Raw genomic sequence first — 12,434 nt, 5'->3', positions numbered from 1 at the left:
ATCTGGTCCATGCCCACCGTTCCCATGGCCAGAGACAGAGAGGTGGGGACTTTTTTTTTTATTTACTTTATTTGAAGTATAGTTGATTTACCATTTTGTGTTAATTTCTACTGTACAGCAAAGTGATTCAGTTATACATCTATATTAATTCTTTTTCATATTTTTTCCATTATGGTTTATCACAGGATATTGAATATAGTTCCCTGTGCTCTACAGTAGGGCCTTATTGTTCATCCATTGTATATATAATAGTTTGCATCTGCTAATCCCGAACTCCCAATCCATCCCTCCCCCACAACCTCTCCCCCTTGGCAACCACAGGTCTGTTTTCTATGTCTGAGTCTGTTTCTGTTTCGTAGATAAGTTTATTTGTGTCACATTTTAGATTCCACATATAAGTGATCTCATATGGTATTTGTCTTAATCTTTTTGACGTACTTCACTTGGATTGATAATCTCTAGGTTCATCCATGTTGCTGCAGATGGCATTATTTCATTCTTTTTTATGGCTGAGTAGTATTGCACTCTATATACGTACCACGTCTTCTTTTTCCATTCATCTGTCAATGGACGTTTAGGTTGTTTCCATGTCTTGGCTATTGTAAATAGTGCTGCAATGAACGCTGGGGTGCATGTGTCTTTTCTTTTTTTTTTTAAATTAATTAATTTATTTATTTAATTACTTTTTGGCTGCATTGGGTCTTCGTTGCTGCGCGTGGGCTTTCTCTAGTTGCGGCAAACAGGGGCTACTCTTCGTTGCGGTGTGTGGGCTTCTCATCACGGTGGCTTCTCTTGTAGAGCACGGGCTCTAGGTGCGTGGCCTTAGTTGCAGCGCGTGGGCTCAGTAGTTGAGGCGCACAGGCTTAGTTGCTCTGCGGCATGTGGGATCTTCCCGGACCAGGACTCGAACCCGTGTCCCTTGCATTGGCAGGCGGATTCTTAACCACTGCCCCACCAGGGAAGTCCCACATGTGTCTTTTCGAATTATAGTTTTCTCTGGATATATGCCCAGGAGTCAGATTGCAGGATCATATAGCAACTCTTTTAGTTTTTCGAGGAAACTCCATACCATTTTCCATAGAGGTGCACCAATTTACATTCCCACCAACAGTGTAGGAGGGTTCCCTTTTCTCCACAGCCTCTCCAGCATTTGTTATTTGTAGACTTAATTGATGGCCATTCTGACTGGTGTGAGGTGGTAGAAAGGTGGGATCTTAACCCCTCTGAATCCCAGGATCACAGGCTTCTTCCTGGGCTTGTCCTTTCACCTCTCTGTGCTCACTCTGTACCATCCAATCAATAATTAACCTGTTCAGTCCTCAAAGATCTGAGAGCACCTAGTAGGTGCCAAGCTCTGTGTGTATAAGGTTGGTCAAGGTTGCAGCCCTCATTTAGTTTACATTCTGCTTGATGGAAACAGATAATAGGCAAGTATATAAACAAGGTACCTGCAGGCTGTGAAAAGTGCTGTTGAAGGAAGTAAACAGAGGAGCAACCAAAGAGCTTATATTAGAAAGAGTAGCCAGGAAATCCAACAAATATTTATTGAGTACCCAATTCCTGTCAGTTTTATCTTCCAAATATCTCTGAAATCTATGCACTTCGTTCCATCTTCCCCAAGCACCCTAATCTGGGTCACAGTCTCTCAGGTTGGGATAATTGCTACAGCACCTTGCTGGTCTCCCTGCCTTTAGTCTCATCTCCATTTCAACCTCTCGCCATATGGATATGCCACCCAGTCCCTCATCAGGCCCACAAGAGCCTGCTTCTCTCACCTTGCCCTCCATGCCCCTGAATGGAGAGCCAAACCAGCCAGAGAGGTGGAGAAATATTAGTAGTTCAGATGAGTGAGGGGGAGAGGGGAATGGGGGTGGGCAGGAAGGCCTTAAGTGCCATACTCTGGAGTTTGGTCTTTATTCTACAGGTCAGCAATTTTCTAGGGGGGTAGATGGTAGAGGTGAGGCCAGAAAAAGCATGAGGCATGTATAGTTTGAAAGGCATATTTGATATTGCAATTTTAAAATGTTATTTATTTATTTGTTTGTTTGTTTGTTTATTTATTTATTTTTGGCTGTGTTGGGTCTTTATTGCTGTGCTTTCTCTAGTTGCAGCGAGCGGGGGCTACTCTTTGTTGCGGTGCGTGGGCTTCTCATTGTGGTGGCTTCTCTTGTTGCAGAGCACGGGCTCTAAGTGTGTGGGCTTCAGTAGCTGTGGCACGCAGCCTCAGTAGCTGTGGCTCGCAGGCTCTAGAGCACAGGCTCAGTAGTTGTGGCACACGGGCTTAGTTGCTCCGCAGGATGTGGGATCTTCCCGGACCAGGGCTCGAACCCGTGTCCCCTGCATTGGCAGGCGGATTCTTAACCACTGCGCCACCAGGGAAGTCCCGATATTGCAATTTTATATTTGGAAAATAAAGCAAAATGTCTTTGTATGAGTTTTCTAGGGTTGTCAAAACAAAATACTACAGACTAGGTGGCTTAAACAACAGAAATTTATTTTCTCACACTTCTGGAGTCTGGAAGGTCAAGATCAAGGTATTGACAAGGTTGATTTCCTCTGAGGCCTCTTTCTCGGTTTGTAGATGGTGGCAGTCTCCCTCTGACTTCACATGATCTTTTTTATTTTGGAGACCCCGGAGCGCCCCGCCCCCCTGCGCCCTGTGCCTCGCGGCATGTGGCATCTTAGTTCCCCGACCAGGGATCGAACCCACACCCGCTGCCGTGGAAGCGGAGAGTCTTGTCTTAACCACTGGACCACCAGGGAAGTTCCACATGATCTTTTTCTGTGTGTCCTAATTGCTTCATCTCTTAAAGACATCAATCAGATCAGATTAGGGTCTACCTCAGGACCTCACTTTAACTTGACCTTTTTAAAGGTCCTATCTCCAAATATAGTCACAATCTAAGGTACTGGGGATTAGGAGAAGTCAAAGCTCCATCCATCTTAGGTTTTCATACAGGACTCTTTTTTTTTTTCAGTTTTGTATTTTTTATTAGTAGGCTTTATTTTTTAGAACAGTTTTAGATTTTTCAGAAAACTTGAGCAGATAGTAGAGAGTTGTCATACACTTCCCCCTGCCCCTGCCCCCCCCACACAGAATTTCCCCTATTATTATCATCTCACATTAGTTGGTACATTTCTTACAAGTAACTCTTCAGTGGTTTCCCATTGCTCTGAGAATGAAATCTAGAATCCTTGCAACCGTCTATAAATTTCCCCATAATCAGGCCCTGCCTAACTCTCTAAACAATCTCCTCTTGTCTACTTTGCTCCAGCCAGACCTTCCCTTTCTTCCTCACACATAATACCTGTTCTTACCTCTGGGCCATTGCACATTTATTCCCTCTGCCTGGAATACTTTCCCCCTAGTCTTTACTTATTACTCATTCATTCTCATCTTTTCTGGCTTAACTCACATGTCATCTCCTCAGAGAGGTCTCCCCAACCACACTACCTAAAGTTGGATTCCCTCAACAAATTAACCCATACAGGACTCTTCAACAAAGAGATTAACAAGAACAATACAAAAACCAAAAAGCAAGTTTATTAACACGTAGAGCTTATGTATACATGGGAGATATCCAGGGAAAAATGGATAACTCTCCCATGTGGCTTAGAATTTAGGCTTAAATACCACCTGAGTAGGCTTTCCTGCTGGCGCAGTGGTTAAGAATCTGACTGCCAATGCGGGGGACATGGGTTCAAGCCCTGGTCGGGGAAGATGTCACATGCTGTGGAGCAACTAAGCCCGCGAGCCACAACTACTGAGCCTACGTGCCGCAGCTACTGAAGCCCACGCGCCTAGAGCCTGTGCTCCGCAACAAGAGAAGCCACTGCAATGAAAAGCCTGTGCACTGCAACGAAGAGTAGCCCCCACTTGCCTCAACTAGAGAAAGCCTGCGTGCAGCAACGAACACCCAACACAGCCAAAAATAAAATAAATAAATTTTTATAAAAAAGTACCATCTGAGTAGAGAAAGAGGAGGGGAATGTAAGCCTCTTAGGGGAGAGTAAATAATTTCTAGGAAAGATGAATGGACCCTTAGAAGAATGAATGGGAGGTATGATAGTTTATGACAAAAGTGGCCTGGATATGATATAGAATTCTAATTTCCTCTCCTGTGATATGAGATGAAACTCCCAGGAAGGGGATTTATGACCATTGAGTTCATTTTGGAGGCTCTGTCTTTAGGCAGTTAAGGGGAGTTCAGAGAAAGTCTCTCCCTGCATTTGCTGTTTTTCAAGTGCCTACAGCTCAAAATAATCAATATGCCAGAGTGGCATATTTTGGGGTGGCATATTCTGTTACCATCACTGGCTCCTCCCCTTGGGAGGTTAAAAGGCTCCTGAGCCCTCCTCCGGGAGCCATGGCATCAGGAGGACATCCTCCTGATGCTGTAACTGGAGGGGCTGGCAGCCTGTTCTGCCTCCTCCCTCAGTGTAACATATGCTGCCATTAAGGGATCTTATGCACCTGCCACACACCAGGCATGGCGCTAAGCATTTATCTTCTGGACTGCTCACAGTAACCTTATGATGTGGATGTGATTATTATCCCCATTTCACAGATGAGGAAACCGAGGCTCATGGGGCTAAGCCTCTTGCCCAAGGTCATATGCAGCTACCAAGGGGCAGAGCCAAGATCTGAACCCAAGATGTCTGACTCCACTATTCATCATTGCCTGACTTTTTCTTTTTTTTTGGCTGCGTGGTATGTGGGATCTTAGTTCCCCAACCAGGGGTCGAACCCGTGCCCCCTGCAGTGGAAGCACGGAGTCCTGGACTGCCAGGAAATTCCCCTGCCTGAGTTTTCTCAGAGCCATTGTTCTCTGACCTTGCATCTGTCCTCCTATACTACTCCATGTCTCCCTGTCTCTCTTACTAGTGCCCTTTCTCCTCCCCCCAAGACTCTCACAACCCCCGCCCAAGCTGAGGTTTTTCTGAGCTCTCTGGGTCTCCATCCCCCAGAGGATGCTCTCAGGCCCACTGCTAGTTGAGCACGTATCCCACACTCCTTGCCCCTTGGCAGCTCAGAGTCAGAATCTCTTGACAGTATCAGGTCACAGAGGTCAAGGGAGTCTTTCAAGAATGAAAGATACCAAGCAAGGTTAGGACTCATGAGGGCCTACTGGATTCAGCAATAAGGAGATCTCAGGTGTCCTTGGTGGTGGCAGAGGTGGAAGTAAAAGAGCTGGACCAAAAAGAAGAGAGATGCTAATAGCTACGGTAGCATTTCATGCTTACCAAGCGCTTTATAAATATTAATTCATTTAATAGTCACAACAACTCTGTGAGCTAGATACTATCATTCGGTTTCCCCAAGGGGAAATTAAGGACAGAGGGGTTAAACAGTTTGCTCAAGGTCAAGGTCACAAAGGTAGTTCACAGTGAAGTCTGGATTTAAAAATCCGGGTGGTCTGGCTCCAGACTCCATGCTGTAAACTGCCAAGTCATATATACAGCTCTCGGCTGTGAGGAGGGGAGAGGGCATTGGTGGTTAGGACTGGAAGAGAAGGAGAGGCAAGAGCCAGAGGAGGATAAAGAAGGGTGGGGAAAATGATTTACAGGTGGAGTGGTTCCTTCTCCTGGACCATAAACCAAAGGGACCTGACAGCAGCTGGGAAGGGAGATAAAGTGACTGAGGAAGGAGGGGCTGGGTGGGGCCTGGGGACTGCTCTCTCCTGGGGCAAGCCTTCAGGTTCTGTACCTTTACCCACAGCTCTGTGGGAATTTCACAGCCCAGTGATCCAGAGAGTTGGTAACAGGCAGATGTGAGGGGGCCTCACATGGGGATGGGGGCTGAGGACTGAAATGCAGCCAGCTGGGCTGCCCTCAGGGAGCACTGTCAGAGAGAAGCTACCAGGACTTCAGGGCCTGAGCTCCCCCAGTCCCAGGGCCTGGCTTCCCAGGTACCAGAGACTCTTTAAGTGGTAAGCAGCCCAGAATGCTCTAGAAAAGCCACAGATCAGAGCTTGGGAAGGGGCTGCATGGCCAAGATAGCTGAGGCCCCAGAGCTGGTATCTTGCCCTTCCCAGGTCAGGTCCTGGGTCTCCCAGACGTCCAGGACACACACATGGAGTCCTGTTCTTTCCACATATGGACATCTCACCTGGGCCCTGGAGGGAGAACATAACTTGTCAGGCCATGAGATGGCTTCCAGACCTTGCTCATCCAGGGAGTTTCTTATAAAAAGTGGGGAGGGGGACCCCTCAGGTTAAAAGATACATGCACCCCAATGTTCATTGCAGCCCTATTTACAATAGCCAAGACATGGAAGCAATGTCCATCGACAGAGGAATGGATAAAGAAGATGTATTACATACATAAATGGAATATTACTCAGCCATAAAAAAGAACGAAATAATGCCATTTGCAGTAACATGGATTGAGATTGTCATACTGAGTGAAGTCAGACACAGAAAGACAAATATATGATATCTCTTATATGTGGAATCTAAAAAAAGGGTACGAATGAACTTAGTTACAAAACAGAAGTAGAGTCACAGATGTAGAAAACCAACGGGATGGGGGGGGTAAAATTGGGAGATTGGGATTGACATAAACACACTACTATATATAAAATAGATAACTAATAAGAACCTACTGTATAACACAGGGAACTCCTCAATTCTCTATAATGGCCTATATGGGAAAAGAATCTAAAAAAAAGAGTGGATATATGTATAACTGATTCACTTTGCTGTACAGCAAAAAATAACACAATATTATAAATCAACTATACTCCAATAAAAATTTTTCAAATAAAATAAAAAGAAAGGAAAGAAAGAGAAAAGAAAAGAAAAGCCTGCCTGGGTTCAAGTCCTCCCCAGCTTTACTGAGATGAATCAGATGCAATCCTATCCTCAAGGGTTTCATGGGCTGGAGGGGATATCTCTCTGTAGATGGATTATAGGCCAGTATGATTAACTGATGCAAGGACGGACCTCAAAGGAGCAGTGAAAAGGAGTGAGGCCAGAGGCTGGTGATGGCAGGTGGAAGTGGGGGGCATCTCAGAGGTCTTATAGCCAGATTAAAAGCCAGGACCTGGCACTGTTTGGCTCGGGGACAGGCAGGACAGGCATCAGAGGAAAGGTCTCTGACTCTCAGTCTCTGCAGGATTGCCTGGTTCTGGGATGCAAACAGTGGGTGGAAACCAAAGGGAAAAGACTTGGCTTTTCATGGTAACAGCCGCCCAGGATAAATGCCTGCATGCTCCAGGCTCCAGGCATTGTTTCTCTGAATATTACCAACTGCCCTGTGAGGAAGGAGTTATTGATCCTGTTTTGCAAAGGAGGAAACTGAGGTTCAGAGAAATTAGGTATCTTGGACAAGGTTACAGAGAGCTAGAATTCAAACCCAGATTTGTCTCTCAAGCTTGTGCTCCTAACCACCTCTCCATGCTTCCTCTCTTCAGAAAACACTTGCATCGAGAACCAGCTCACAGTGTGGGGGAAGGAGCTTCCCAGGCCAGGTCAGAGGTGTGATGTAGTGGCGTTTGGCACAGTGCCCGTCACTTAGTCAGTGCTCTGCGATCAGCAGCTGTTAAAACACTTAATCATGCATCTGTCTTCTCACCTGGAGCTGGGACAGTAATTCCTGTCACCCTGGCTTCAAGGACATGGTGTGAACTGTGGGGTCAATGATGATGGCATTTATGACACTCAAAGGCCAGCCCAGCCCTGCAGGCATAGGGAGACACATCCAGTTCCCAGCACCAGGGAAAGCTGGGTGACAGCCTCAATCCATCAATGATAACCTCAGTCCAGCCAAACTTTATGGGCCCAGGAGGTACTTAAGTGCTGTGGGGGTGAAGGCTAGCCCCGTTCCCCTTCCTCAGCACAGGCTGCTGTCCAGAGCAGGTAAGTAGATGTGGGGTGCGGGTGAGAGTGCCCTGGGACTTGAGAGACCAGCTATCAGCTTCGAGAGCAAGACTCCAAGGTGCGTGGGTCTGGGCTAGAGTTGGATCTCCTGTCCTCAGCAGTTCAGGACCCAGTTTTACTCCTAGCCCTGCAAGTGGAAGAGGAGCTTGGGGAAGCTTCATGCATGAGAGGGTGTAGACCTCAGCTCCCCCTTGCCCCACCTCATCCTGGTTTGACTCACACACCACTGAGTTCTAGGGGGTGGGGGTGTGCTCTGCATGCTCTGCAGCTCCCTCCCCCTTGTCTACTGACACAGGGTGAAGGCTGGGGTGGGGGGTGACCAGAGTTGAAGGAAGGTTGCCTGGGGATCTAAGGTGGGTGATGAGAAGGCAAGCTAAGGAGAAGGTTTGCTGGGGGAGGACAGCTCTGAGAGCAGCTTTTGTGACCTTCTGCCCCAGGCCCCCAGCACCATGACGGTTTCATACACCCTCAAAGTAGCGGAGGCCCGCTTCGGAGGCTTCTCTGGCCTGCTTCTCCGTTGGAGGGGAAGCATCTACAAGCTCCTCTACAAGGAGTTCCTCCTATTCATCGCCCTTTATGCTCTGCTCAGCATCACCTACCGGTGCGAGGGTGAGGGCAGGGTCTCGGGGCTGGCCTGCGGGTGACTAGGCTTCCTACCTCCCTCTAACCAGGCCTCACCTGACATTCCCCAGGCTGTTGCTGACCCAGGAACAGAGGCATGTGTATGCTCAGGTGGCCCGATACTGCAACCGCTCTGCAGACCTCATCCCCTTGTCCTTTGTACTGGGTAAGTTCAAAGAACCAGGGGTTCTCCCTTGTAGCCTCCTAACCATCTTTCCTTACCTTTGGGTTGGGTTACTAGCTCTGAGGGTCAGAATTACCCCAGCGGAACTGCTTGGAGGGCAACCAGAGCAGGCTCAGCAGGCATGGGAGCTGCGTGCGGGGTCCAGGATTTCCAGAGGACTAGGCCCTGCCTATCACGTGCTGGACCATCACTCCAAACAAGGCGCAAGCCACCTGCTGGCTTCACAACCCTCTGGGCACTGGAGGAGAACTGGAGAGAGGTGACACCTCCCTCCCAACCCCCATGTGAAGCAGGGCTCAGAGTTAACCATTGCCTGGACTTGAACCATCACTCCTCTTCTGCTTGAGGAGGTTTGCACTCTTCTTCCTCCCTGCCTGGTTTGGTACATCAGGGAGGGACCAAGAGGAAGAGGCTGTCCCCCTGACAGAGAGGCAGGGTGCTGGAGCCAATGTGTCCTTCCCCCTGCCTTGGTTCCACCTGGCCTGGACCACACGCTCTGGGTGGGGGCAGGACACACTGACTCCTGAGACCTCCATCTTGCCTTCCCGTCCCCCCTACCCATGACGGTGACCAGGTTTCTACGTGACCTTGGTGGTGAACCGCTGGTGGGCCCAGTACACAAGCATCCCACTGCCAGACCAGCTGATGTGCGTCATCTCGGCCAGCGTGCACGGCGTGGACCAGCGCGGCCGCCTGCTGCGCCGCACCCTCATCCGCTACGCCAACCTGGCGTCGGTACTCGTGCTGCGCTCGGTCAGCACCCGCGTGCTCAAGCGCTTCCCCACCATGGAGCACGTGGTGGACGCAGGTGCGCAGCCCACAGCCCGACACAGGTGCCGCGCTTGGGGAGCCCTGGAGCGGACGGGACCGGACCTGCCCTGCGGGCCTCCTGGGAGGGGAGGTTTGACCACTAGGGGGGAGCTCCAGGGCCCCAAGGCGGTGAGTCCCCCGGGACAAGGATGAGTCTTCATCCCTCTCACTTCATCCCTGCAGGTTTCATGTCCCAAGAAGAGAGGAAAAAGTTTGAGAGCCTGAAATCTGACTTCAATAAGTACTGGGTCCCCTGCGTCTGGTTCACCAACCTGGCGGCCCAGGCCCGGAGGGATGGGCGAATCCGTGATGACATTGCTCTCTGCCTGCTCCTGGAAGTGAGTCAGCCTAGGACCAGGCCCATCTGCTCTCCTCCCCCTAGTTTTGCAAACTGGAATAATAATTTTAGTGCTTAACACTTACATGGTGCCAATTATGTACAGCACATAATTGCAAGTGTGAGGAAGTGAGGAAACTGAGGCACTGAGTGAAAAGAAACTTGCTCAAGTCACACAGCTAGTTAGTGGAGCTGGGAATCATCCTCAGACCTGGCTCCAGGCTCTGTCCTTGCAGTTACTTTGTTAAACTGCTCTCCATCAGTCACCCCAGCCTGATAACACCTCTGAAAGCAGAATGAGCCTCTAGACCTGGCCCAGGCCTAACGTGTGCTGGGCTCCCCTGTCCCCTCCCCATTCTTCCTTCCTTGCCTCCACTGACTTCCTCTTCCTGCTGTTCCACCAGGAGCTGAACAAGTACCGGGCCAAGTGCAGCATGCTGTTCCACTATGACTGGATCAGCATCCCCCTCGTCTACACCCAAGTAACTGCCTCTCACCTCCCCAGTCCCAGTGCCTGCTGTATGTCCTGTGCTGTGTGTGACACTGAGAATTAGAGTTGGTACCTGCCCTGGGGCAGTTTGATCCAGTGAGACACTCAACAGCCCCAGGCTCATCTTCAAAGCCTCCCTGGACCCCCCACTAAGATGATCCCCTCCTATCTGGTGCTGCCACACCTTGCTACATGTTTTATTGTACTTATTAGATCTGCCATTGGCCCTCGGGGCAGGGGTGGCATTTCTCCCTGCCCCACTTAGCCTGGCTTCCCTTTCTCCAGGTGGTGACCATAGCAGTATACTCCTTCTTTGCCCTCTCCCTGGTTGGCCGCCAGTTCGTGGAGTCAGAAGCAGGGGCTGCGAAACCTCAGGAGTCTCTGGAGGCAGGGCCAGCCCTGGGGGACCTGGACATGTACGTGCCTCTCACCACTCTGCTGCAGTTCTTCTTCTATGCTGGCTGGCTCAAGGTGGGCACTTCGGTGGTCAAGACATGGGCCCAGGGCCCACCCCAACTCTGGGGTTAGAAAATAGGGCTCTAATCCCAGAAAACACTTCATCACCTGCAGGTGGCAGAACAGATCATCAATCCCTTTGGTGAGGATGACGACGACTTTGAAACCAACAAGCTTATAGACCGCAACTTGCAGGTGATTAGGGGTCTGGTGGCAGCTCACTGGCAGTCAGGCTCTCCCTCCCTGCCAGCTCTCAGCCCAGGTATGCAGGAGAGCGGGATCCTTGTGACCCGCTGCCCGCCCCAGGTGTCCCTGCTCTCCGTGGATGACATGTACCAGAACCTGCCTCCTGTGGAGAAGGACTCATATTGGGATGAGGACTCTGCGCAGCCGCCCTACACTGTGGCCACTGTGGCCGAGTCGCTGCGGCCTTCCTTCCTGGGTTCCACCTTCAACCTGCGGTGAGTGGCCCACGCAGGCCGAGGCAGGACCTGAGTCAGCACGTGAGCCCACACCCTCCGGGGTGCCCAGGACTCGGTCCCTCCTACCCCAGGCCCCACTCTGGGGAGCCGGTCCCCCAGCTGCCAGAGGCTCGCTCACACCGCCCTCCCGCCCACCTGCAGCATTAGTGATGACCCTGAGCAGAGCCTGCAGGTAGAGGCGTCCCCTGGGCCAGCCCGGCCGGTGACCGCTGCGCAGACCCCGATGCTCGGCCGCTTCCTGGGCATAGGAGCGCCCTCGCCAGCCATCAGCCTCCGGAACTTTGGCCGCATCCGAGGAGCCCCCCGGACCCCTCACCTGCTGCGCTTCCGGGCCGAGGAGGGCGGTGACCTCGAGGCCGCAGACCGCATCGAGGAGGAGGCATCAGGGTCAGGGGATGAGGCTCAGGAGCCCTGAGCAGATGCAGCGGGGCCGGGCCTTCCGGCTGCCTCCCCTAGGCCCTCCAGAGATACTAGAGCAGCACTTCCATGCACCCTAAGCCGGAGCACTTAGGGACGACCCTTGAGAGGGCAGAGAGCCTGAACCAGTTAGGAATGCATCCACTTTGGCTTGGGGGAGGTGAAGCTAGGACACAAGAGGCGAAGTATAGAGGACTAGAGCCCAGGCGCATGATTAACTTCCTCCACAATGCGGGGCTAGGCCGGTTCTTGAGGAAGCATGAGTATCACTGAAGGGCTGGTAAAAAGTTCTGGGTACTACTCCCAGCGTTTGAGTCATTAAATCTGGGATGGGGTCAAGAAGTTACATTTCTAATAAGTTCCCGGGGAATGCTGCTGCTGCCGCCCCAGGGATCACAATTCGAGTCATACAGAAAAAGATGTTTAGGATATTCCTTACCGTGATAACCTCACTCTGATGAGGGGTCAAAGTGTGTGCTGGGGTACTTTTGCTTCATCTGTCATATTCAATTTTTTGTTTACAATGAAAATATATTCATTTATTATCGTGCAATTAAAATTGCTTAACACTGAATTGGCATGCTTTGCCAATGGACTAAAGATGAGGGTTTGAGAGTCTGCCCTGAAGCTGATTCAGCTGAGACGTGAGGGTAGTCATACACCACCCAGCCGAGACTTCCAGCATCTGAACCAAGCCCTTCTCTGCTCCCACCAACCAAACAGGGAAAAAGGAGTTTAGAAAGCTGCAAGTCCATCC

General features: G+C 50.5%; 1 protein-coding gene across 1 annotated transcript; it reads left to right on the top strand.

The window, feature by feature from the left end:
- Positions 1–8,329: 8,329 nt before the first annotated feature.
- Positions 8,330–11,675, top strand: BEST4 (bestrophin 4; the record flags this gene model as incomplete). The annotated part of the gene is made up of 9 exons (XM_082615518.1): positions 8,330–8,481; positions 8,573–8,667; positions 9,260–9,493; positions 9,679–9,833; positions 10,237–10,314; positions 10,608–10,793; positions 10,893–10,973; positions 11,085–11,239; positions 11,402–11,675. The coding sequence occupies 9 exons, from the start codon at positions 8,330–8,332 to the stop codon at positions 11,673–11,675; spliced, it is 1,410 nt and encodes a 469-aa protein (XP_082471644.1).
- Positions 11,676–12,434: the final 759 nt, after the last annotated feature.

Source organism: Mesoplodon mirus, assembly GCF_964341445.2.
Source record: "Mesoplodon mirus genome assembly, chromosome: 3".
In the NCBI taxonomy this organism is placed as follows: domain Eukaryota; kingdom Metazoa; phylum Chordata; class Mammalia; order Artiodactyla; family Ziphiidae; genus Mesoplodon; species Mesoplodon mirus.
Note: the sequence above shows the minus strand (reverse complement) of the source record. Positions and strands in the feature narration are given on the sequence as shown.